We start from the raw sequence: 22,367 nt of genomic DNA, 5'->3' as shown, positions 1-22,367 counted from the left end.
ATGATTCTACTCTGAAAAGTGACCGTGAAAATGGCATCTTTTATCCAACAGATCTCCTTGATTGTACTCAGCGTTACATCTGCTTATTTAAGTGACAGAAAGAGGAAGTTACTTACCTGTAACTGGAGGTTCTTTGAAACGTGTCTTCCCAATTTGGATTCCAAATGTGGGTATGTATGCACGTCACACACCAGAGCCAGAAGGTTTTCCTTCAAGTGTCCGTTAACCTGCACATGCATCAGACATCCCCATGTGCTCACAGTCAAAGGTATAATAGGCTGTGCGGGCTGACGCCTCTCCAGTATCCCTCTTACTGCTGAATAGTCCAATCCGCAGCAGCGGGATGGAGGGCAGGTATTGGAATCCAAATAGGAAACACACATCTCAAAAACAGTTACCTTTTCCGTAACAGGTGTTCTTTGAGATGTGTTACTCATGTCCATTCCATATTAGGTGTGTACACTCGCCACATGCACCGGTGCCGGAAGTTTTTCCCTCAGCAGTATCCGTAGGGGACCGGCTCTGGTGCCCTCTACAGTGGCGCCTGCATGGCACGGGATAAGGGGCACCGCTGGCTCCCCACAACCTCAGTTCCTTCTTGCCAGAAACTCCGAAAGTGGGGAAGGAGAGCGGGTCATGAACTGAACATGAGCAACACATCTCAAAGAACACCAGTTACGGAAAAGGTAACTTACTTTTCTTCAAGTGCTTGCTCATGTCCATTTCATAGTAGGTGACTCCCAAGCAATACCCCTGGAGGTGGGTAGGAGTTCACGGATGTTCACATTGCAACACATCTCTGCCGAACCCAGCGTCGTCCCTGGCCTGCTGAGTGATGGCATAATGAGCAGTGAACGTGTGAACAGAGGACCATGTTGTGGCTCTACAGATGTGTGCCCGGAAGGCCACCAAAGACGCCCGCACTCTCGTCGAGTGGACCCTGACGATCGGAAGTGGCAGAACCCCGCCAGGTTTTAACAGGTCCTTATGCATGAGGTAATCCAATTGGAAATCCTCTGCGAGGACATTGGGTGACCCTTCATCCTATCTGCTGTAGTGATGAAGAGTTGAGTCGATTTATGGAAAGGCTTGGTACGTTCTAAGTAGAAAGCCAAGGCCCTGCAGACGTCCAGGGCGTGAAGACACCTCTCTTCACTGGTCTTGTGCGGTTTGGGACAGAACACCATGAGGAAGATGTTCTGGTTCATATGGAAGGTGGAGACCACCTTTGGCAGGAAGACGACCTTTCATGACAGGTGGGAAAAGAGGCAGGAACTCGTGGCTCAAAGGGTGGGCCAGTGAGCCTAGAAAGGACCAAGTTAAGATCCTACTGCAGGACAGGAGCCTGTACATGCGGGAAGTGTCTCGCCTGTCATGATCCCCTCAGGAATCTGACATGTCATGGGAAAACACTGTCTGTCCTTGGATCGGCGGGTGAAAAGCAGAGATGGCCGTGTGATGCACTCTAATGGAAGACTGTGCCAGGCCCCAGTTCCTCAAATGAAGCAGGTAGTCCAGGACAACCTGTATGGATGAACGCGAGGGAGAGATGCCCCCTTCAGACGCCCAGCAGGAAAGCCTCATCCTGTTGGCCAGGTAAGTCAGTCTAGTTAAGGGCTTCCTACTTTCCCGGAGGACCTGTTGGATTCCTTTCAAACAGGTCCACTTCTCCTGGTTCAGCCACTCAGCATCCATGTAGAGAGGTGGAGGGACCCGAGGTTAGGGTGTAGGAGTTGACCGTGGTCCTGTGACAGTAGGTCCGGTCAGTTGGGCAGGGGCCAGGGAAGGGCCACTGACAGGCTCATGAGCGTGCTGAACCAGTGCTGGTGAGGCCATGTCGGGGCGATCAGGACTACCTGCGCCTTGTCTCTCTTGATCTTTGCCAGGGCCCTGCGGATGAGCGGAATTGGAGGGAATGCGTACATCAGGATTCGTGACCATGACAGGAGGAAGGCATCGGAGAGGGAGTCCTTGCTCAGACCTTGCAGAGAAAAAAAACTGGTGGCATTTCCTGTTCTGTCTGGTAGCGAACAGGTCCACTCGGGGAGTTCTCCACCTTTGAAAGATCATGCAGGCTACCTCTGGATGGAACGACCACTCATGGTGAGAGGCAAAGTCCCTGCTGAGCTGGTCCACCAGCGTATTCCTGATGCTGGAAAGTGGACAAGCTTCCAGGTGGATCTCGTGGCTCATGCAGAAGTCCCATAGATGGAGCTTCTCCTGACAGAGAGCCAATGAGGATGCTCCCCCTTGCTTGTTGATGTAGAACATCGAGGCTGTGTTGTCTGTCAGGACTCATACCACCTTGCCCGACAGGTGGGGCAATAAGACTCCGCACGCTAGCCGGACTGCTCGTAGCTCTTTGATGTTTATGTACAACCGCACTTCATCTGGGGACCACATCCCCTGAGACTGTAGGACGCCGATATGCGCCCCCCAACCAAGGTCTGAGGCGTCCAACACCAACTCAATGGAGTGGGGGGGTTGTCGAACAGAACCCCTTCCAGGGCTGTTCTGTGGTCGGCCCACCACCACAGCAAGGTAAGTATCACCTGGGGAATGGTAATGATCTTTTCCAGGGGGGTCTCGGGACAGGGAATAGACCATCATCAGCCATTGTTGCAGGGGTCACATCCTGAGCCTGGCATGACGGACTACGTAAGCACATGCTGCCATGTGGCCCAGCAGGCGCAGACAGACCCTGGATACAGTCAGAGGGAATGCACAGACTTTTGCGATGAGGTTCGTCAACATGTGGTATTATTGGTGGTCATCTGGTGGAGATATCAAGGAAAGAATAAATGCCTCATCTGGAGATAAAGATGCAGCAGTGGAGACTAGCAGTACTGGTTCCATATCTTCTTCCTCCTCGTACATCGATGGTGCTGCAGGACGAATAGGAGATGGTTGATATGAGGCGACCAATGGTGCTTGGCATCCCTGGTAGGGATTCGAGTGTGGCCACTGCCGGGCTTCATGGGTAGCAATACCAGGCCTCTGAAGCACAGTCATAAACTGGTGGATAGTGCAACCTGGGACGTGATTCCAGATTCTGATATGGAACGGAAGAAAATGAGGACTCTGTCTCTGAGAAGCCCTCAGACTTGGAAGATGGGGAAGTAGGGGGTGGGGGGAGAAGACCGCAAGTACTGGAGGACTGCATGTGGCAACAGAGCGGGTCTTTCTGGTAGCAGGAGCAAAGGTTCATCCAAGGGGAGGATGGTACCAACGGATCCAGTGCCTGGGAGGTGCTGGGAAGGGCACTCAATGCCAGTGATGGATGCTTCACCATCAGTTCTGCTGGTCCCGGATCTGAAGGCACCTGGGAGAGCATAGCCTCCTCCATCAAGAACTTCCGGAGGTGAAGTTCTTGAGCTTCCCATGTTCAGGGCATTAAGGATTTGCAGATAGCACAGCTGATTGCAATGTGGGCCCTGCCGAGGCAATATAGACAATGCTGGTGCCTGTCACTCATGGAGAATGAGTGCAGGCAAGAGGCACATTTCTTAAAGCCGGGAATGAACAGCACAGTCCCCAATGGGGAGGGAGTCCCCAACAGGGGAACAACTACACTAACTATATCTAAGGATAAAACAAGTATAGAACACAAACAGCTTAGCTAGAACTATGTACAAGAATGGATGAAAAGGCCACTCTTAGCTAGGCTAAGAGTGCAAAGGAACGGGGGTTCAGACTCAGGGAAGTGGAGAGGCATCGACCCACGCAGCCTATTATACCCTCGGCTGCGAGCATGAGGGGACATACGACGCAGGTGCAGGTCAATGGACACTGCTAGGAAAACCTTCCGGATCTGGCATATGGCGCACATGCGCCCCCATGTTTGGAATCCATATAGGGGGACCATCACTCGAAGAAGCACAAGTGTTTACTGATTTTACTCCTATTAGGATCACAAAGACAACAAAGCTAAGTGGTGGAATCTAGTCTTCCTTGTGTATCAACAGAAGTGTTCACAGTATTCCAATAGCTTACTTATGCTCTGCAAAACCATCTTCAGAACTACGTACAATAAGAAAACAATCCATCTTCAGATTCAGACCACATGTAAATTTGCAGGACTGCCAGTTAGAAAAAATATATTCTTCATTGTAAACTAAGCAGAATCAATTAAAAAAACAGTACAAAAGTGGAACTCTACAGTGCCATTTCTACGAATTCAAGTTTCAGAATAAAGGATCCTAATGTGTCCATCTTTTTAAAACTGACAGTAGTCCAGACTACAAATTATGCCCTTCAGCAAGTAACAGGACAATCTCTCCTTCAGAAACGGGCAGCAAATAATTACAATGCCACAACACTAGCACCCTCCAATGCTATTAGGGCATCACAAGTACACCTGATAACAGGTATCATGGGGCCTGCCTTTCCTGCTCAACTAATGCAGTAAAACACACACCTGGAACATTTCATATCTTTAAAAATCCCACTGTTATGCTATATATTTTAACACTGATTTCTGATTCTGAAGAAGCTAGAACTTGGTGAGATGAACACTGAGGAAAGAAAAGTAAAATTTCAAATATCTGAAGATGTTAGTTGTCACACATTAGAACCCCAAAAATTGGTCCTGGACTAAATCACCCAATTATTAACTCCATGTTGTATTAAGTTCTGAACGGGTACCTGAATAAACCACAGTAAGAGGAAGAAGTTGAGACTAGGAAAATCAACCATGCGATGACCTCTTCCAGCTAGAGGTTTACTCCCTATTGCAGAGGGGAGCTGTGGAACTAATCCCAGACCCCTTTCACGCAACAGGGTTCTACTCAAGCTACTTTCTAGTCCCCTCAAAAAATGGAGGATGGGGGCCGATATTGGATCTTCAACGCCTCAACTGTTCCATTTCCAAACGAAGATTCCGTATGGTCACTCTTGCAATAATCGTTCCCTTTCTTGGAAAATCAGGGAATACAATATTAAAAACATTTTCTATCATAATAAATCTAATCCGAAGTCATGGCCCCAAACTTTGTATTTAGATAAGTCATTTTTTTTTAAATTTATTCTTTCTGGCTTCAGCTCTTAAATATTAGTCTGGTTATACATAATATCACTTTCTTCCAAAGAGTTAATTATTTTTACATTTCTGCCATCTCCCACTTTCTCCAAAAATTTTGGGAGGAAAAGTTATTCAGTGCTGAGGGGACTGAACATCCCATGTTTTTATGTAAAATCCTGTTCCAATTTCTGACAACAGACCTCTGGCAATCCTCCCTTCTAGAGCTAATATGGAGGGAGAGGAACAGCCTGATGACACAAGCAGTGTCATCACAAGGGGAAGCGAAAGTTCAATGTATGTATCAAAACAGTGCCATCATGCAAGTCGAGAGATGAAGTTCAAATGTTAGGTCCAGTCACTACCTTTACTACAATACCAAGGAAAAAAGTCTAAGCAATAATTTACTCGTGGAAAAAAATTACTGCACTAAAACTGTCATGAAAGACCATAGCTCAGCAGTGTTACTGCAAAGGAAGAAAGAAATTCCATGAAATTAAGATAAAAAATTTTACAACCAGAAAATCCAAATGCATACAAAAGTGATAGGATTGAACCCATTTCTTGACTAACTGCTATTTTTCCCTAGTTACAGTAGTATGTATGGGGACTGATTACAAACAAAGCCCACAATAAATTCTAAAAGGGAAGCTGGTTGTATTTTGTGACTAAAAGTTATACCACTGGCAAATGTCTGTTTATCAGTTTCATCCCACTTACCTAGTAGGAGATCTAAAGGTATCATCTCTTTCACAGCATCAAGAATTCCTCTTTGCCTTGCCTCTTGACCATCCAGCTCTCTAGCACAGGCCTTGCAACAACCACATGCAGCACAGCCAGACTCACCAGAGCCACAGCCACATATTCTACAGAACACAAAGAGGTTTTATCCATAATCTACCAAGACAAGCAATATTACATAAAAATGTATTTTAAATACAGATGTAATAGAACAGATTGGACCAACATCTGTCAGTGATGATATAGGTTTATTTGGTTCTGCCTCTGTGCAAAGGGCTGGACTTGATGACCACTCGAGGGCCTTTCCAGCCCCACATTTCTATGGTTTTACAATAACCATTCATCTTCCATTTTATTAAAATAAATAAAAAAAGTTATATCCAAAGCCAGGAATCCCGTACCTTAGATAGCAGCATTCAATGTCATTAGGCATACCAAATTACAGTTTGTTTATACTCTTTATACACTTTCCTCCTTTCTGCTTTTGTGAGAATTATTTTGAACATAAGAAATATTTTAAGTCACCTGTTACCTTTACTAAAATGTTTATCAAAACCATCACAAAAGTTAAATATATTCTTAGTTTTAAAAAATGGATAAGCAATATTTTCTTTAGATACAGTGCTATTTAAGACTGAAGTCTGAAGTGAAGTAAAGTGAACATCTATTTTGATTACATTCTGTAATCTACAATACTGTATGAAAGATATTTGTATGAATATATTTACTTACCCTCCAGGTACCCTGTCTGGACGCCCACTGCTAACACAGCTGGCTCCATAGCCTGTACAGTCCCCACACACAGTGCATACCATGCACTGCTCCAGCTTCCATTTATGCATGCCTGGAGGACACATCATGGACTTCTCGTCTTTTTCATCCAGTTCTTCTTCTAAGTCTTCATCCATTGCTGTTGCCATATTCTCAACTACAAAACCTATTGAAGAAGATATTGAAACACTTCAACAATTCACATCAGTTATGTTAAGATACATAGTGCTATAAGGAAAATGTTAAAATAATGGCAGGTCAGATGACAATTGGACCTTTTGATACATACAATTATATTAATTGTTACATATATATCAGTTTACAAAGCTAGGGACAGACTTTCAAAGGCTCAAATTTTACATATATAATTTTGGCAAGATAAGTGTACAAGTCAGGTACATGCAAAATTCCTTGGAAAATTTGACCTAGAACTGTTTTAACGTTTTCCTAATAGCACAGCCATATGTAGAAAAATATGGAAAACAAGCACAAATCTAGTCTATCGTTTTGTTCTTATTTCTAATTCATTCTTTCTTGTTTTCTTTTTGTACTCATTTGTATTTTGATATATTTGTAATATACTGTGTAGTATATATATTTTACCTAAATATATATATCATCAAATATGTTAAAAGAATGTCAAGGTTTCAAAGTCACGGTCAAAAATTAAGAAATGTCAGAATTAAAGATGCCAATGCAACCTTAATTTGGTCATTTTGTGCACATAAATTATGACACAGTCTTTAAAAACGTGAGCACATACTATTTTTTCCACAGACGTTCTGCCTCATTCAGTGAGAGGATTCCCCACCTTCTCATCCCAGTCTCTCCATCTAGTTACCCCAGACTTCATCCTGTTGGACTCATCATCCCTATCAGTCTCCTTTCCCAGCCAATCCCACGGTTGTCCTCGTCCAACTCCATCTTCCCAGCTCCCAATACCACTCTCCCTCACCTGGCTCCTTGCCCAACCAGCTCTAACATCACAGACCCCTTCTCACGCGGTTACTTATCTGATTTGTCTTCACCCTTCCCCATGTAACAGTCTCTGCTTCTCACCCTAAGGTTCCTTTTTCCATTCTACTCCTCCATTCTGGCCCAGCACCTCACCCCTTTGCATTTCAGTCATGCACTTCCTCCTCTGCATCTATGCTGCCTGAAAGCCAGCTGCAGGAGCACTGAAAGCACAGAAGAGACTGTCTCTCCCTGCTCTCAGTTCCCATGCCTGGAGCCACAATACCTGGAAGCAACAATTGCCGGGAACATCCTGCTCAGCCCCAGGATGAGGTGCAGCATGCCCAGTATAGATGAAATTTTTGACAAACTTAACTGCCAAACTAACAAATAGAGCTCATTGGAAAATAGATTCCCCCACCCCAAACAAAATCATAGCGTCCTGTGATATATTTCCTTAAAATAACCTCTTCAAATATAGGAACTACTTAAGAGCTTTGCTTCCCCAACCTCTCGATCATATGATAATGCCACTGAAACTCTATGCCTCTGCTGGCATAGATTTTTTTTTAAATTAATTATAAGAGTTGCCATTATAATTTGAAATACAACAGTGATCACTAAATATGTTAATTACAGACCGAAATGCCATACCAAAGGCACCTGATATTTGGAAGTGGCACAAAGTGAAATATATCAAAATGAACAGGAGTACTTGTGGCACCTTAGAGACTAACAAATTTATTAGAGCATAAGCTTTCGTGGGCTACCGCCCACTTCTTCGGATGCATATAGAATGGAACATATATTGAGGAGATATATACACACACACATACAGAGAGCATGAACAGGTGGGAGTTGTCTTACCAACTCTGAGAGGCCAGTTAAGTGAAAAAAAAACTTTTGAAGTGATAATCAGGATAGCCCAGTACAGTTAGTTTGATAAGAAGTGTGAGAATACTTACAAGGGGAGATACATTCAAAGTTTGTAATGGCTCAGCCATTCCCAGTCCTTATTCAATCCTAAGTTGATTGTATCTAGTTTGCATATCCATTCCAGCCCATCAGTCTCTCATTGGAGTCTGTTTTTGAAGTTTTTCTGTTGTAAGATAGCCACCCGCAGGTCTGTCGTTGAATGACCAGACAGGTTAAAGTGTTCTCCCACTGGTTTTTGAGTATTATGATTCCTGATGTCAGATTTGTGTCCATTAATTCTTTTGTGTAGAGACTGGCCAAACTGGACAATGTACATGGCAGAGGGGCATTGCTGGCACACGATGACATATATCACATTGGTAGATGTGCAGGTGAACGAGCCACTGATGGTATGGCTGATGTGATTAGGTCCTATGATGATGTCACTTGAATAGATATGTGGACAGAGTTGGCATCAGGGTTTGTTACAAGGATAGGTTCCTGGGTCAGGGTTTTTGTTCAGTGACTTGGGACTTGCCCTCAGCTCCATTAAATACATGCAGCTACCATTAGTGCTTTTTTGTTCAGTGATGTGTGGTTGCTGGTGAGTATTTGTGTCAGGTTTGGGGGTTGTCTGTAAGCGAGGACATCTGAAACTTCAAAAACAGACTCCAATGAGAGACTGCTGAGCTGGAATTGATGTGCAAACTAGATACAATCAATTTAGGATTGAATAAGGACTGGGAATGGCTGAGCCTTTACAAACGTTGAATCTATCTCCCCTTGTAAGTATTCTCACACTTCTTATCAAACTAACTGTACTGGGCTATCCTGATTATCACTTCAAAAGTTTTTTTTCCCCACTTACTTAATTGGCCTCTCAGAGTTGGTAAGACAATTCCCACCTGTTCATGCTCTCTGAATGTGTGTATATATATCTCCTAAATGTATGTTCCATTCTATATGCATCCGAAGAAGTGGGCTGTAGCCCACGAAAGCTTATGCTCTAATAAATCTGTTAGTCTCTAAGGTGCCACAAGTACTCCTGTTCTTTTTGCGGATACAGACTAACATGGCTGCTACTCTGAAATATATCAAAATGGTATGTTCTGAAGTGTTTATATTGAAAATGTTCAAAAATGCAAGAGTTCTGAAGAGAGAAAAGGGAAGTGGAAGAAAAATATTTTATCTTTTTCAAGGCTAAAGAAAAAGTATAGAAGGGGAAGAAGTTTAGGAATAGGAGGCTTAAGGATCAAATAGTGTTGGAAGAGAAGAAAAAAATTAAATAGTGTGGCAGGAACAGCAGATAATAAAAATAGTCAAAAAGAAAGGTAAAAAGTGAAATGTGGTTGTAATACAGGGATGATACATGAAGAACTACAAACATGAGGAAAGAAATGGGGTCTTATGAAACAGGTCATTCTATGCATTTTTTTTTCATTCTTAATATTTGTAGTAGATCACTTCTAAAGAAGTCCTCTGGGTTAACTAATCCTTTCAGCTATATTTGTAAAATGTACTGTAAAATGTAAATACCCTCTTCGTAAATGTAAGTGGAAGGAAGGAATCTAAGAACCAATAAATGCCTTGCTGCCACTGTTAAAAGAAAAGCATCTGATATATTTTATATTATGGCAATACACAGTTATCAAAAGGCAAAATGAAAACATATAATGAATTAGTTTAACAGAAGAATATTAACAACATCTGAAAGTCAACTATGTAGCAATACTAAGAGAGAAAGAGATAGACAACATTGAAGTGCTATGCCTCCTTGGCTTTTCATACTATAATATGCTCCAAATGTAAACTTACAATAGGAATAACAAAGTTACTTACCTCTAACTGGAGGTTCTTCGAGATGTGTGTGGTCTCTATCAGTATTCCACTGAGGATTACGTGCATACGCCCAGAGCTGGAGCTCTTGAAAGTAGGACTGTTCGGCAGTCTGCGCACGTGCTCTGTGCTGCCTCATGGTTTCACCCAAGGAGATAAAGGGCGCAGCGGCCGCCAGCGTCTCCAGTTCCTTCTATACCACAAATTTGTTGGCTCCACAGCAGAGAGGAAGGAGAGTGGGTTCGGAATACAGATATGGACTACACATCTCAAAGAGCCTCCAGTTACAGATAAATAACTTAGTTTTCTTCCTCGAGTGACAAAGAAGTGACTATTGTACTCTACTGAGGGTATGTGGGAGGATGCTGCAAGGAGACTGTGGAATGGAGGACTGTTGCTCCGAATGATGCATCTGTCGCAGAATCATACACTAGAGCATAGTGTGTGGAGAAGGTGTGTACCTAACTCCACATGGCCACCATGCATGTGTCTGCGAGGGGCACATTGTGGAGTGCAGCTGTAGTTTCTACTTGTGCTCTCACAAAATGGGCCCAAATCCCTTCAGGTGGGGATCATCCCGATAACTGATAGCAGCACGTAATGCACCCAGAAAGCCACTTGGAGAGTCTCTGGAAATGGCTTGCCCTTTGACTCTCTCCCATATGGCTACAAAAAGCCTAGAAGATTTCTGAAATGGCTTTGTCTGCTCAAGATAAAAGGCCAAAGACTGAACATCTTACGGGTGAAGCCTTCTTTCCCCATTAGAGGCGTGAGGCTTGGGGAAAAAGGTAGATAAAGGTATGGGTAGGAATTTGGGGTGAAGGCGTAAAGAGATCTTGTTTTTATGGAAAGTGGTGAAGGGAGGGGTCAGCCATCATGGCTCCCAGTTCACCAACCCTCTGATTGATGAAATGGTGACAAGATAAAGGACTGCTAGGAGGCAGGAGTCCATAGATTTGACAGGGTAGTCACCAACGAGGTGAGGACTAGGTTACAGTCACAATGGGGATAAATAGCCTGAATGGGAGGGTATTTTCATAAAAGGCCTTTCCAGACTCATACAGTTATGGGGTGGGTAAAACTGAATTGCTGTCCACTGGCGAGTGAAAAGCACTAATGGTAGCTGCATGTATTTAATGGAGCTGAGGGCAAGTCCCGAGTCCTTCAGATACAGGAAATATTCCCAGATTAGTGAGATGCCCACCATTTCAGGGACAAGACCCTGTTGTGTAGCTCAGGAGGTGAACTGCATCCATTTGGCTCGACACAAGCATCTTGTCTTTCCTGCTGCTTGAAAGGATTGATCACACTGCCAAAGAACAGTGTCCATTCAAAAAGCAAGCCATCAGTTGAAGGGTATGCAGGTTATGGTGTCTTAGCCTGCCATTGTGTTGAGTCTCTAGCTCCGGGAATGTCCAAAGCATGAGTGGAGGTTGCTTCTACATGCAAAGGAGAATTGGCGAAGTCAGAAGGGGGCTATCAGGATAGCTGTTGCTTTCTCTGGTCTGATCTTGTGGATTACTCATGGTAGGAAGGGTAAGGGGGAGGAGGCATAGTTTGTGCAGTCCAACCAGTCGCCTGACTAGGGCGTCCCCCTGTGATTGGGCTCCAATTCCTCATCTTGAACAATACTGGGTGCATTTGGTGTTGTGGGATACAAAAAGATACCTCATGGGGGTTCCAGTCAAAGATGTCCATGACTACAGAGTCATGCAATTCCCATTCATGGTCAGTTGCAAAGTTTCTGCTGAAAGCATTGACAATCACTTTCTGGGTGCCCAGTAGGTAGGCTACTATCAGAAGAATGTGGTGTTCGATGAACTATTCCTATAGGCGTATGGCTTCTGTACATAGCATTTGGATCTCATTTCCCCTTGCTTATTTATGTAGAAGAGCGTGGTGATGTTGTCTGACATGAGAAGAATGGGCCAGTCCTGGATGGATAGTAGGAACGCCAGGTACGCTTTAAGTATTGCCCAGAGTTCCAATATATTTATGTGCATCCTGGCTTCCCATGTTGTCCATGTGCTTTGTGTCATGCAGTCATCCATGTGGGATGCATCTGTTATGATTGTAACGGCAGACGAGGACAAGAGAGAGGTAATTCCCGAGCAGACTCATAGTGGGTTCATCCACCACTGAAGTGAGGAGAGAACTTCTGGTGGCATGTGGAGCAGAGCGTTCATCGGCTGGTGCATGGGGGAATTAGACCCTCTGCAGCCAGAGTTTAAGGCCGTGCAGGTGTAAGCATGTAAACAGCATGACATATGTGCAGGCCGCCATGTGTCCCAAGAGAGAAAAGTAGATTTTGGCCGAAATCCAAAGGTTGGAGATCACCAAAGAAATTAGTTCCCTTATTGTCTAGAATGTTTCCTGTGGAAGGTACACTCGGGCAGAAGTCACATCTATGCGAGCTCCTATAAACTCCAGGAATTGGAGGTTGATTTCTCAACGTTGACACTGACCTCAGGGGAGAAAAGGAGTAGAAGCAATTGGGATGCTGATTCCTGGGCCGCTGCCTTGGACCGAGTTGCCCAGATAGGGGAAAATGAGGATCCTCTGACATCTGAGATGAGCTGCCACCACTGAGAAAACTTTCGTGAACACTCAGGGCCAGTGGTAAGTCCAAACAATAGGACCCTGTATTGAAGGTGTTGAGATACCACCTTGAACCTCAGGAACCTTTTGTGTGTTAAGTGTATATCGATATGAAAATAAGCGTCCTGCATATATAAATAAATATAAATATAAATTAATGGAGATATCCCATCTCCTAGAACTGGAAGGGACCTTGAAAGGTCATCATGTCCAGCCCCCTGCCTTCACTAGCAGGACCAAGTACTGATTTTGCCCCAGATCCCTAAGTGGCCCCCTCAAGGATTGAACTCACAACCCTGGGTTTAGCAGGCCAACGCTCAAACCACTGGGCTATCCCGCCCCCTAAAGTTACAAACCACGGGCCTTTTTCAAGGGAGGGAACGATTATTGCAAGTGTGACCATACGGAATCTTAGTTTGGAAATGGAACAGTTGAGGCGTTGAAGATACAATATCAGCCCCCATCCTCCATTTTGGGGGGGGGTGACACGAGAAAGTAGCTTGAGTAGAACCCTGTTCCATGAAAGGGGTCTGAGATTAGTTCCACAGCTCCCCTCTGCAATAGGGAGTAAATCTCTAGTTGGAAGAAGTCATTGCATGGGTGTTGCATGCACGTGGACCGTGGAGGAGGGTAAGATGAAGGCATCACAGTAAACTCTATGACCTAGTCACCCTGGATAATATCTAGGACCCATTTGTCCATTGCTATTGCTTTCCATGACGCAGAAAGAGTTTGAGATGGACTCTGAAGGTGGTACACAGGATGGATATTGGTGTATGAAGTGTCTGACCTCTCTCTAAAAACACTCGAATACTGCTTATTTGACGATTGGGTGAATTGAGTAGATGACTGGCAGTCGACATAGGCAGATGTGGTCTGTGAACCTTACAGCACTTTTGAGAAGGCTCATAGGTGTGTTAATGGTATAGTTGTGAGACCCTGTAACAATGTGATTGGGGCAGAAGATAGAATTTCCTCTTGGTGCTGATGTATGAATACCCAGAGATCTTAAGAGTGGCTCTACAGTCCTTTAGGGAGTGGAGGAATTCATCCATCTTCTGACTGAAGAGGTGCAATCTGTCAAATGGGAGGGCTATAGTTTTCTGCATCTCCCTGGGGAAGCCAAAGATGCGTAACCAGGATTCCCTCCTCATGTCAATCCCCACTGCCAAGACACAGGAAGTTATGTCTGAGGAGTCCACTGTAGCATGGACCTGGTGAGTAACTTGCCCTCCTGCACAACTGCCTGGAACTATCCAATCTTGCAAAAGTAGATTGTCTGCAAACTCAGCCAATTGCCCATAGTTAATAAAATCATACTTAGCCCTGATGGCAAAGTAATTTGAAATATTAAATTGGAGTCCCTCCAAGGAGAAGACCTTTCTGCCCATGGTATCTAGTCTCTTACCCTCTCTATCGGATGGGGTGAAGCAGGGCTGTTGTTGCTTGGAATGCTCAAAAGCCACCTGGATGACCAATAAGTTCAGGGGAGGATGAGAGAACAGGAACGCTGACCCTTTGGTGGGGATAGAATACCTTTTTTCAACCCCTTTCGGGGAAGGTGCACACGTGGCTGGGGTTGGAGGATGGCCTCACTGATATCAGCAAGGGTGGCCCTACCAAAGTGTGTAAGATGTCAAGCAGCTGGTGTTGACTGTCTTGTATTTCCTCTAATAGGATCACCAGGGCACTGGCTATTCTCCGCAGCAATTCTTGGAACTTATGACAGTCATCTGGTGGAGAGGAGGGGATTGAAGAGGTAGCTGCATCTGGAGAAGATAAGGGATACCTCTCCAGATCCATTGGTACCATTGGAGTCGGGCTAACTGGTGCATCATCCGGTGCCATGTTGAAACGCCTATCTTATGATGGTTGTGGTGACGAAGGGAGGGAGGGAGTCCCAGATACCAATTCTGTGGGTCAGGCAAGGTGGGGAACTGCCACAGCGCTGTCGTAACCTTCCGGTAGTTGTGCTTCCAGAACAGGAGCGGTAGACCGTGTCAGACATCTGTATCGTCCGAATCAGAGGCATCAGAAATCCTGCCAAATGCCGGTGCCGTAGGAAATGAAGGCGGCAGGAACATATTGGGGGAAGGGTCCCTTCAACTTGGTGATCGGATCTGGGCCAGTGGAGACCGTAGTCCTTGCAGCACAAACAACACATGGGGATCTGAAGTGCTTCCATGTCCCCTGGGGGGAAGAGGGGAGGGAGTCAATGGTACCCGTTCCGCTGAAGAAGCCGGTAACAGGAACTGCATCTGTCTGGAGACCGACTGTTCCCAGGATGTCGGCGGGCCACAAGTGGTGGAGTCACAGGATCTATGATCAGCAAAGGTGGATCCAAAAATTGATGTGGTTGTTACTTGGTCTTGTGAGACTTGGAACACGTGGCTCCTTCGTGGACAGAACCTGTGGACAGTGCCGAAACCTTCTTAGACTTGGAGGAAGACGTACTGTCATGCTTCTGCACATGCTTCCTTGGTTCATGGTTAGGCCCAGTGTGGGGTCCTTAGCACTGATACAAGTGGATCCCGATGGCAGGGGAAGCACTCTTCACCTGTTCAGGACAACGTACGGGGCGGTTCCCCAGCCAAAATCCGACGACAGTTCCATGGCAGTCTCCATAAGGTGTTTCCTGAGGTGGAGAGTTCAATTCTCTTGAGAACAGGCAGGAAAGGAGAGGCAGATACTGCACCTTGAGGTGATATGGGTTTCTCCCAAACTGATGGAAAATGAGTGAGGGCAGGAAGCACAGATTTTGAACTCCAGAGGCTTCAGCATAATCCAGTACCCAGGCCCGGGGAGAGGGGAGCATTTGCCGAGAAACACCGCCAAAGTGGTGTCCCAAGTCCTAAATCTGGTACAAAAGGAAAAATTCAAACAAAAACAAAAAAGGGAATACAGAACAAAATAATACATCTAAACTATGAACAGTATTAAGGATATTTAGAAAAGTTTTGGAAAGTGCATCACAAAGACGACAGGAGAGTATAAGCTCCAACTCGAACCATGCGCCCTTTATCGCCTCAGGTGAAACCACAAGGCAGCTCAGGGCGTACGTGCGGACCATCAAACAGTACTACTTTCAAAAGTTCTGGCACCGGGCTCATGCACATAACCCTCAGTAGAATACAATAGGGACCATCACTTGAAGAAGAATATACTGTTTCTATCACAATTTGAAAAAGAAATTTAGCTAAGTTTTTATTCTGTTATTTTCTAAAAACAAGCAGCTCACCTTTTCCTCCCTGGCTCATGGAGCCTGTGTCTCGTCCACACTGTCCTTTATTATTCACGCCAAATGTCCAAACCTCTCCATTCTTCATTAACACGCATGTATGAGCTTTGCCCATAGCTACCTGAGTCACAAAATGGCCTTTCAAATCTGTTACTAAACCTGTTAGATATAAAACATTTGGGTGATGAACAGCATTTTCTCTCTCTGGATCAGACATTCACTATATCACAAGTATTGCTGAAAAAACACTTAATTTTTTTATCGGGAGTAGAGGTGAGGTGAGAATGATGGAATATTGAAGTTAGTAAAACACATGCCTGGTCTACACCTAAAGCTTAGGTTGACCTAGTTATATCAAGCAGTGGTGTGAAAAATTCAGACTCGAGAAATGTCGTTGAATTGACATAAAGCCCCAGTATAGACACCCATTAGGTCGCTGGAAGAATTCTTCTGTCGACCTAGCTACCACCTCTCAAAGGGATGGTCTAACTACAGCTATGGAAAAAAAACAACCTTCCATCACTGTAACAAGTGTCTATACTACAGCCCTACAGCTGTAGTGCTGTAGCTGTGCTGCTGTAGCGTCTGTAATGTAGACAAGGCCACAGATAGTGAAGAAAAAGAAAAGAAGGAAGGAAGGAAGGAACAGTCATAACTAATCTGCCCAGTCAATACAATAAATGTACAAGTTTTTTATAAAGTGATTTCATACAGAACCATAATCCAATTGGAACAAAAATTTCTCTAGCATTTCATTTAAACTGGCATGTTTCAATGCCGAATAAATGCAATCAAACAATACTTTAAAGACATGTCTCTCTTACATTTGTACTTAACTGGCATTATTTGAAGCCAAATAATGTGTCTCAGATATCAACTTACTTGTGCTGTCAGAGTAAATGGCATCTTTTCCAAACATATAGAGTTCTCCATCTTTTGAAATGACAGAACTGCTCCCATTATTGCATGCTGTATATACGACAATCTTTCCTTCCATTTTAATGATCTTTTTAGGCTTATAGGGTTTTGCCTGCCGTCTGCTTTTAGCTTTAAAAGAAAAGGCATTTTACAAATAATATGTTTCACCAAAAAGTGAGGGCAAGAAGAAAATAAGATTTTCACCAGCTAAACTATGAACATTTGTTTCATAATACAATGTTTCCTTAGACTATCCCTACAAAAATCTGCTTGATGATTCTCCCACTGAAAGTAATTTTTTGGTTAGTTTTGTAAAATACCATCAACTTTTTCATCATTAATGGAATGGTAGGCAAGCAAAATGTGTGTCTAGGCTGACATATTTCCATGATGACTCTGCAAGGCTTCTTTAGTTGGCTCGTTTATACTCAATATATACAACAATAAGTGATCCTAAAAAGCAATACTTGCTCACAAAAGTTTTTTGTCTGAAACCGAAAAGATGCATAAACAAAATCTGAAGTCATCTGTATCACAGTAAGTCTGCAGACCGAATTTTTATTATTTAAAGATCTTGGTTTAAAAAAGTTTTTAAATCCTCCAGTAATCTATCCAATCAAGACGTGAGCATATTCCCATTTAAGTCTCATTAAGCTTCATTAGAAGCCACAATATTAACTTCCCTAATAGTTGTGCTAATTCTATCAATATTTTAGCTAAAACTGTAACATGATTAAGCCCCAATGAAAACCAACTGACGATATTACTGTTAAGATTTCCTGTAATTGTTCAGAAACCGTAGACATTACAAGTAAATTTTAAACAGTCCGTCCCATTTTACATCATAAATATATATCTACTAATTTTAAAAGCTTCCTCTGGACACATTCAGCAAAATCAAGGTTGCAACTGCAGTTTAGTTTTAAACCTCTCAATTGTCTCCTAACTTTGCCACCAGAGTTTTGGGGCCCCTTTTTGTTGCCACCTGAACCACAAGGGAAAATGTTTGGCACTCTTAATCCCATCAAATCCACTGGACCCCCCACTTGGAAACCCTGCAAGGGGGGCAGGTCTCAGAGCCTGGCTCCAACCCATGCTCAACATCTACACTACAATTTTTAGCCATGCAGGCTAAGCCCTGAAAGCCTGAATCAACTGACCCGGGCTCTTAGACTCTGTGCCACAGGTTTTTTTCACTGCAGTATAGAGATACCACAAACACACAACCTGACAATGCCATTTTTAGCGAGTAACCACTCAGACTAGAACTAGACTAAGGCCATGTCCATACTGCCCTTCCATGGTTAAAACTTTTGTTGTTCAGGGGTGTGAAAAACCACACCCCTGAACGACAAAAGTTTTAAATAATGGAAAGCACCGGTGTGGACAGCACTTTGTCAATGGGACGCGCTCTCCCGTCAAAGCTACCACCCCTCATTGGGGGTGGTTTTATTTGGTCACCTGGAGACCTCTCTCCCAGCGACAAAGAGCAGCTACTCTGCTTCCCTTACAATGGCGCGGCTGCAGCAGCACAGCTGCAGCGTTGTAAAGTGTGCAGCATAGACAGCCTAAGTTTGCATAGTCAGAACAGATGATCTTAGCAGCTGCTCTTTGAATGGATCTTAGACAGTCAGATGGGTGGCAGAATGCCGAAAGGTATTCTTCTGTACTCCGTTATCTAGCACACTTCTTGGATCTGAAAATTAAAATGGTTTACACAGTGCCTTTATTAATCAATAGCCTAGCAACCTCTGTTTAGAAATGTAATTTCACTATCACTTTATTATGGAAGTGCAGTAGTGACTTCACAGTTAAGGGGAGCAAAACTTTGCTTTAAAAGGAATACAGATAGACAGATTTATTTGAAAATAGCTAAGCCACATCAGAGTACGGGTCAGACTTTGTGGTGCAAATTTGAGGTCATAAGGTCACCGAGTTCCTCCTCCAAATTCCTTGGTTTTAAGTTTTCAAGTAATGAGGAATCAGACAAGTACAGAAACTAGGGTGGGTAGTTGAGAGTTGGCATGTTCGGGGCCTGCCACAGGCACTTACCACTGAAAATAGAATGGGGAGCTAAAAATGGACATGCTTAGTGCCTATCACACAAAACTGAGACTGGGAAGAAGAGCTGAGAATAAGGAAACTCGGGGGATACCACATGCACATCGGGCAGAGACCAGGAAGAGCTAAGCTTTAGGAAACTGCTCGGGCTCCACTCCAGTCAGATTCAACACCAGCTCCTCAAGGAAAACCTCAGTTACTGAGAGGCTGCGTGAATGACCTGCCCACAGACACAACCTGGTGATTTAAAGAGATTTAAATCTTCTATTTGCTTGACTTCTGTGATGAGTTTTATGTGAATCAGTTCTACGGACATGAGGGGGAAAGGAGTCCAGGAGAGCTGGCTGTATTTTAAAGAATCCTTATTGAGATTGCAGGAGCAAACCATCCCGATGTGTAGAAAGAATAGTATATATGGCAGGCGACCAGCTTGGCTTAACAGTGAAATCCTTGCTGATCTTAAACACAAAAAAGAAGCTTACAAGAAGTGGAAGCTTGGACAAACGACCAGGGAGGAGTATAAAAATATTGCTCAGGCATGCCGGAGTGAAATAAGGAAGGCCAAATCACAATTGGAGTTTCAGCTAGCAAGGGATGTTAAGAGTAACAAGAAGGGTTTCAACAGGTATGTTAGAAACAAGAAAGTGGTCAGGGAAAGTGTGGACCCCTTATTGAATAGGGGAGGCAACCTAGTGACAGACGATATGGAAAACGTTAATGTACTCAATGCTTTTTTTGCCTCTGTCTTCACGAACAAGGCCAGCTCCCAGACTACTGCCCTGGGCAGCACAGTATGGGGAGGATATTACCAGCCCTCTGTGGAGAAAGAAGTGGTTCGGGACTATTTCGAAAACCTGGACGAGCACAAGTCTTGGGGCCAGATGCACTGCATGTGAGGGTGCTAAAGGAGTTTGCTGATGTGATTGCAAAGCCATTGACCATTATCTCTGAAAACTCACGGTGATCGGGGAAGGTCCCGGATGACTGGGAAAAGGCTAATGTAATGCCCATCTTTTAAAAAGGGAAGGGAGGAGGATCTGGGGAACTATAGGCCAGTCAGCCTCACTTCAGTCCCTGGAAAAATCATGGAGCAGGTCCTTAAGGAATCAATTTTGAAACACTTAGAGGAGAGGAAAGTGATCAGGAACAGTCAGCATGGATTCACCAAGGGCAAGTCATGCCTGACTAACCTAATTGCCTTCTATGATGAGATAACCGACTCTGTAGATGAAGGGAAAGCAGCGGACATGTTATTCCTTGACTTTAGCAAAGCTTTTGATACGGTCTCCCATAGTATTCTTGCCAGCAAGTTAAAGCAGCATGGGCTGGATGAATGGACTATAAGGTGGAAAGAAAGCTGGCTAGATCGTCGGGCTCAACGGGTAGTGATCAATGGCTCCGTGTCTAGTTGGCAGCCGGTATCAAGCGGAGTTCCCCAAGGGTCAGTCCTGGGGCCGGTTTTGTTCAATATCTTCATTTATGATCTGGAGGATGGCATGGATTGCACCCTCAGGAAGTTTGCAGATGACACTAAACTGGGAGGAATGGTAAATACTCTGGAGTGTAGGGATAGGATACAGAGGGACGTAGACAAATTAGAGGATTGGGCCAAAAGAAATCTGATGAGGTTCAACAAGGACAAGTGCAGACTCCTGCACTTAGGACGGAAGAATCCCATTCACTGTTACAGACTAGGGACCGAGTGACTAGGTAGTAGTTCTGCAGAAAAGGACCTAGGCGTTACAGTGGACAAGAAGCTGGATAGGAGTCAGTGTGCCCTTGTTGCCAAGAAGGCTAACGGCATTTTGGGGTGTATAAGTAGGAGCATTGCGCCAGCAGATCGAGGGACATGATCATTCCCCTCTATTCGGCATTGGTGAGGCCTCATCTGGAATACTGTGTCCAGTTTTGGGCCTCACACTACAAGAAGGATGTGGAAAAACTGGAAAGAGTCCATCGGAGAGCAACAAAAATGATTACGGGGCTGGAGCACGACTTATGAGTTGCAGCTGAGGGAACTGGGATTATGTAGTCTGCAGAAGAGAAGAATGAGGGGGGATTTGATAGCTGCTTTCAACTACCTGAAAAGGGGTTCCAAAGAGGATGGATCTAGACTGTTCTCAATGGTAGCAGATGACAGAACAAGGAGTAATGGTCTCAAGTTGCAATGGGGGAGGTTTAGGTTGGATATTAGGAAAAAGTTTTTCACTAGGAGGGTGGTGAAGCACTGGAATGGGTTACCTAGGGAGGTGGTGGAATCTCCTTCCTTAGAGGTTTTTAAGGTCAGGCTTGACAAAGCCCTGGCTGGGATGATTTAGTTGGGGATTGGTCCTGCTTTGAGCCGGGGGTTGGACTAGATGACCTCCTGAGATCCTTTCCAACCCTGATATTCTATGATTATTAGATCTCAAAGAATTTTACAACATTATCCCCATTTTACATATGGGAAACTAAGGCACAGAGATGTGAAGTGACTTGCCCAAGGTCATGAAGCAGACCAGTGGCAGAGGTGGGAATAATCTCAGTTCAACTGTCTTCCACTAGGCCACACGATTACTGTGTGATTCCTCAATGCTCCTCCCTACTCCTGTACATTCTGTTATAGCGGAATGGTGAAAATGGTTGTGTTTTTGAAACATTTGCAATATATAATTGCTAAGAAGGATGTGACAGAGGTAAAGTTTTCCCAAGTGTTTACAGTTTATTCTCAGATTTCTGCACAAGATGCGTTTCAAAATTTCAAAGTTGCTAGGATTGGAACTTAAATGATTTTTTTCTAGGAGCTGTATCAAATGACCCCAAATTTAAATCACTAACCCTAGCTTGAACTCCCATGAGGCATAGGAAATGTGAAGACAATTTGTACGCATGCAAATTTTAGATTTTGAAGATTTATTGTTTAAACAAGAAGGGCTTCCCAACATTACCTAGAACAGAGCTGGTACTCCATTATATTACTATATGATTCCTGGAGCTCTACACATGGATCAGCAGCATAAAAGGCTCAGGGAGGTGTTAAGTGACCCATTCATGTCAATGAAGTTCTCTGCTGAAAGAATATCCCATGGAGAGGAGTACAGCCTGAAACTATAGTTCTGAGACATGTGAACTATTCCAGTCACGTCAGTGAGTATTCCCTTCCCCCCTCACAAGTGCTGAAGAGTTTTGATAAGATATCAAGCTTACCTGTTTTTTCAGCTCCTCATCTCAGTCTCAGTGTAGTCTTGGTGCATGTTCCAAGCATGTCTGTTTAAACTCCTCACCCAGAGGGACAGGGCTTCTGCCCTTCACAATGCATTAACTTTAAGAAAGCCTGTT

The 22,367-nt window shown here is 44.1% G+C and overlaps 1 protein-coding gene across 13 annotated transcripts in view; it reads right to left on the bottom strand.

Annotated features, from left to right (window-relative positions):
* Positions 1 to 22,367, bottom strand: part of MYCBP2 (MYC binding protein 2) — a 395,137-nt gene that overhangs the window by 274,372 nt on the left and 98,398 nt on the right. For all 13 annotated transcript variants that reach the window (XM_034758293.1, XM_034758294.1, XM_034758297.1 and 10 more), the window contains 4 exons: positions 16,953 to 17,117; positions 16,071 to 16,229; positions 6,491 to 6,695; positions 5,738 to 5,883 (listed from right to left, as the gene is read on the bottom strand). In XM_034758293.1, the coding sequence (XP_034614184.1) occupies positions 5,738 to 5,883; positions 6,491 to 6,695; positions 16,071 to 16,229; positions 16,953 to 17,117 (675 nt within the window). The remainder of the gene's footprint in view (positions 1 to 5,737; positions 5,884 to 6,490; positions 6,696 to 16,070; positions 16,230 to 16,952; positions 17,118 to 22,367) is intronic.

This window comes from Trachemys scripta, chromosome 1, assembly GCF_013100865.1.
Source record: "Trachemys scripta elegans isolate TJP31775 chromosome 1, CAS_Tse_1.0, whole genome shotgun sequence".
NCBI lineage: Eukaryota > Metazoa > Chordata > Testudines > Emydidae > Trachemys > Trachemys scripta.
Note: the sequence above shows the minus strand (reverse complement) of the source record. Positions and strands in the feature narration are given on the sequence as shown.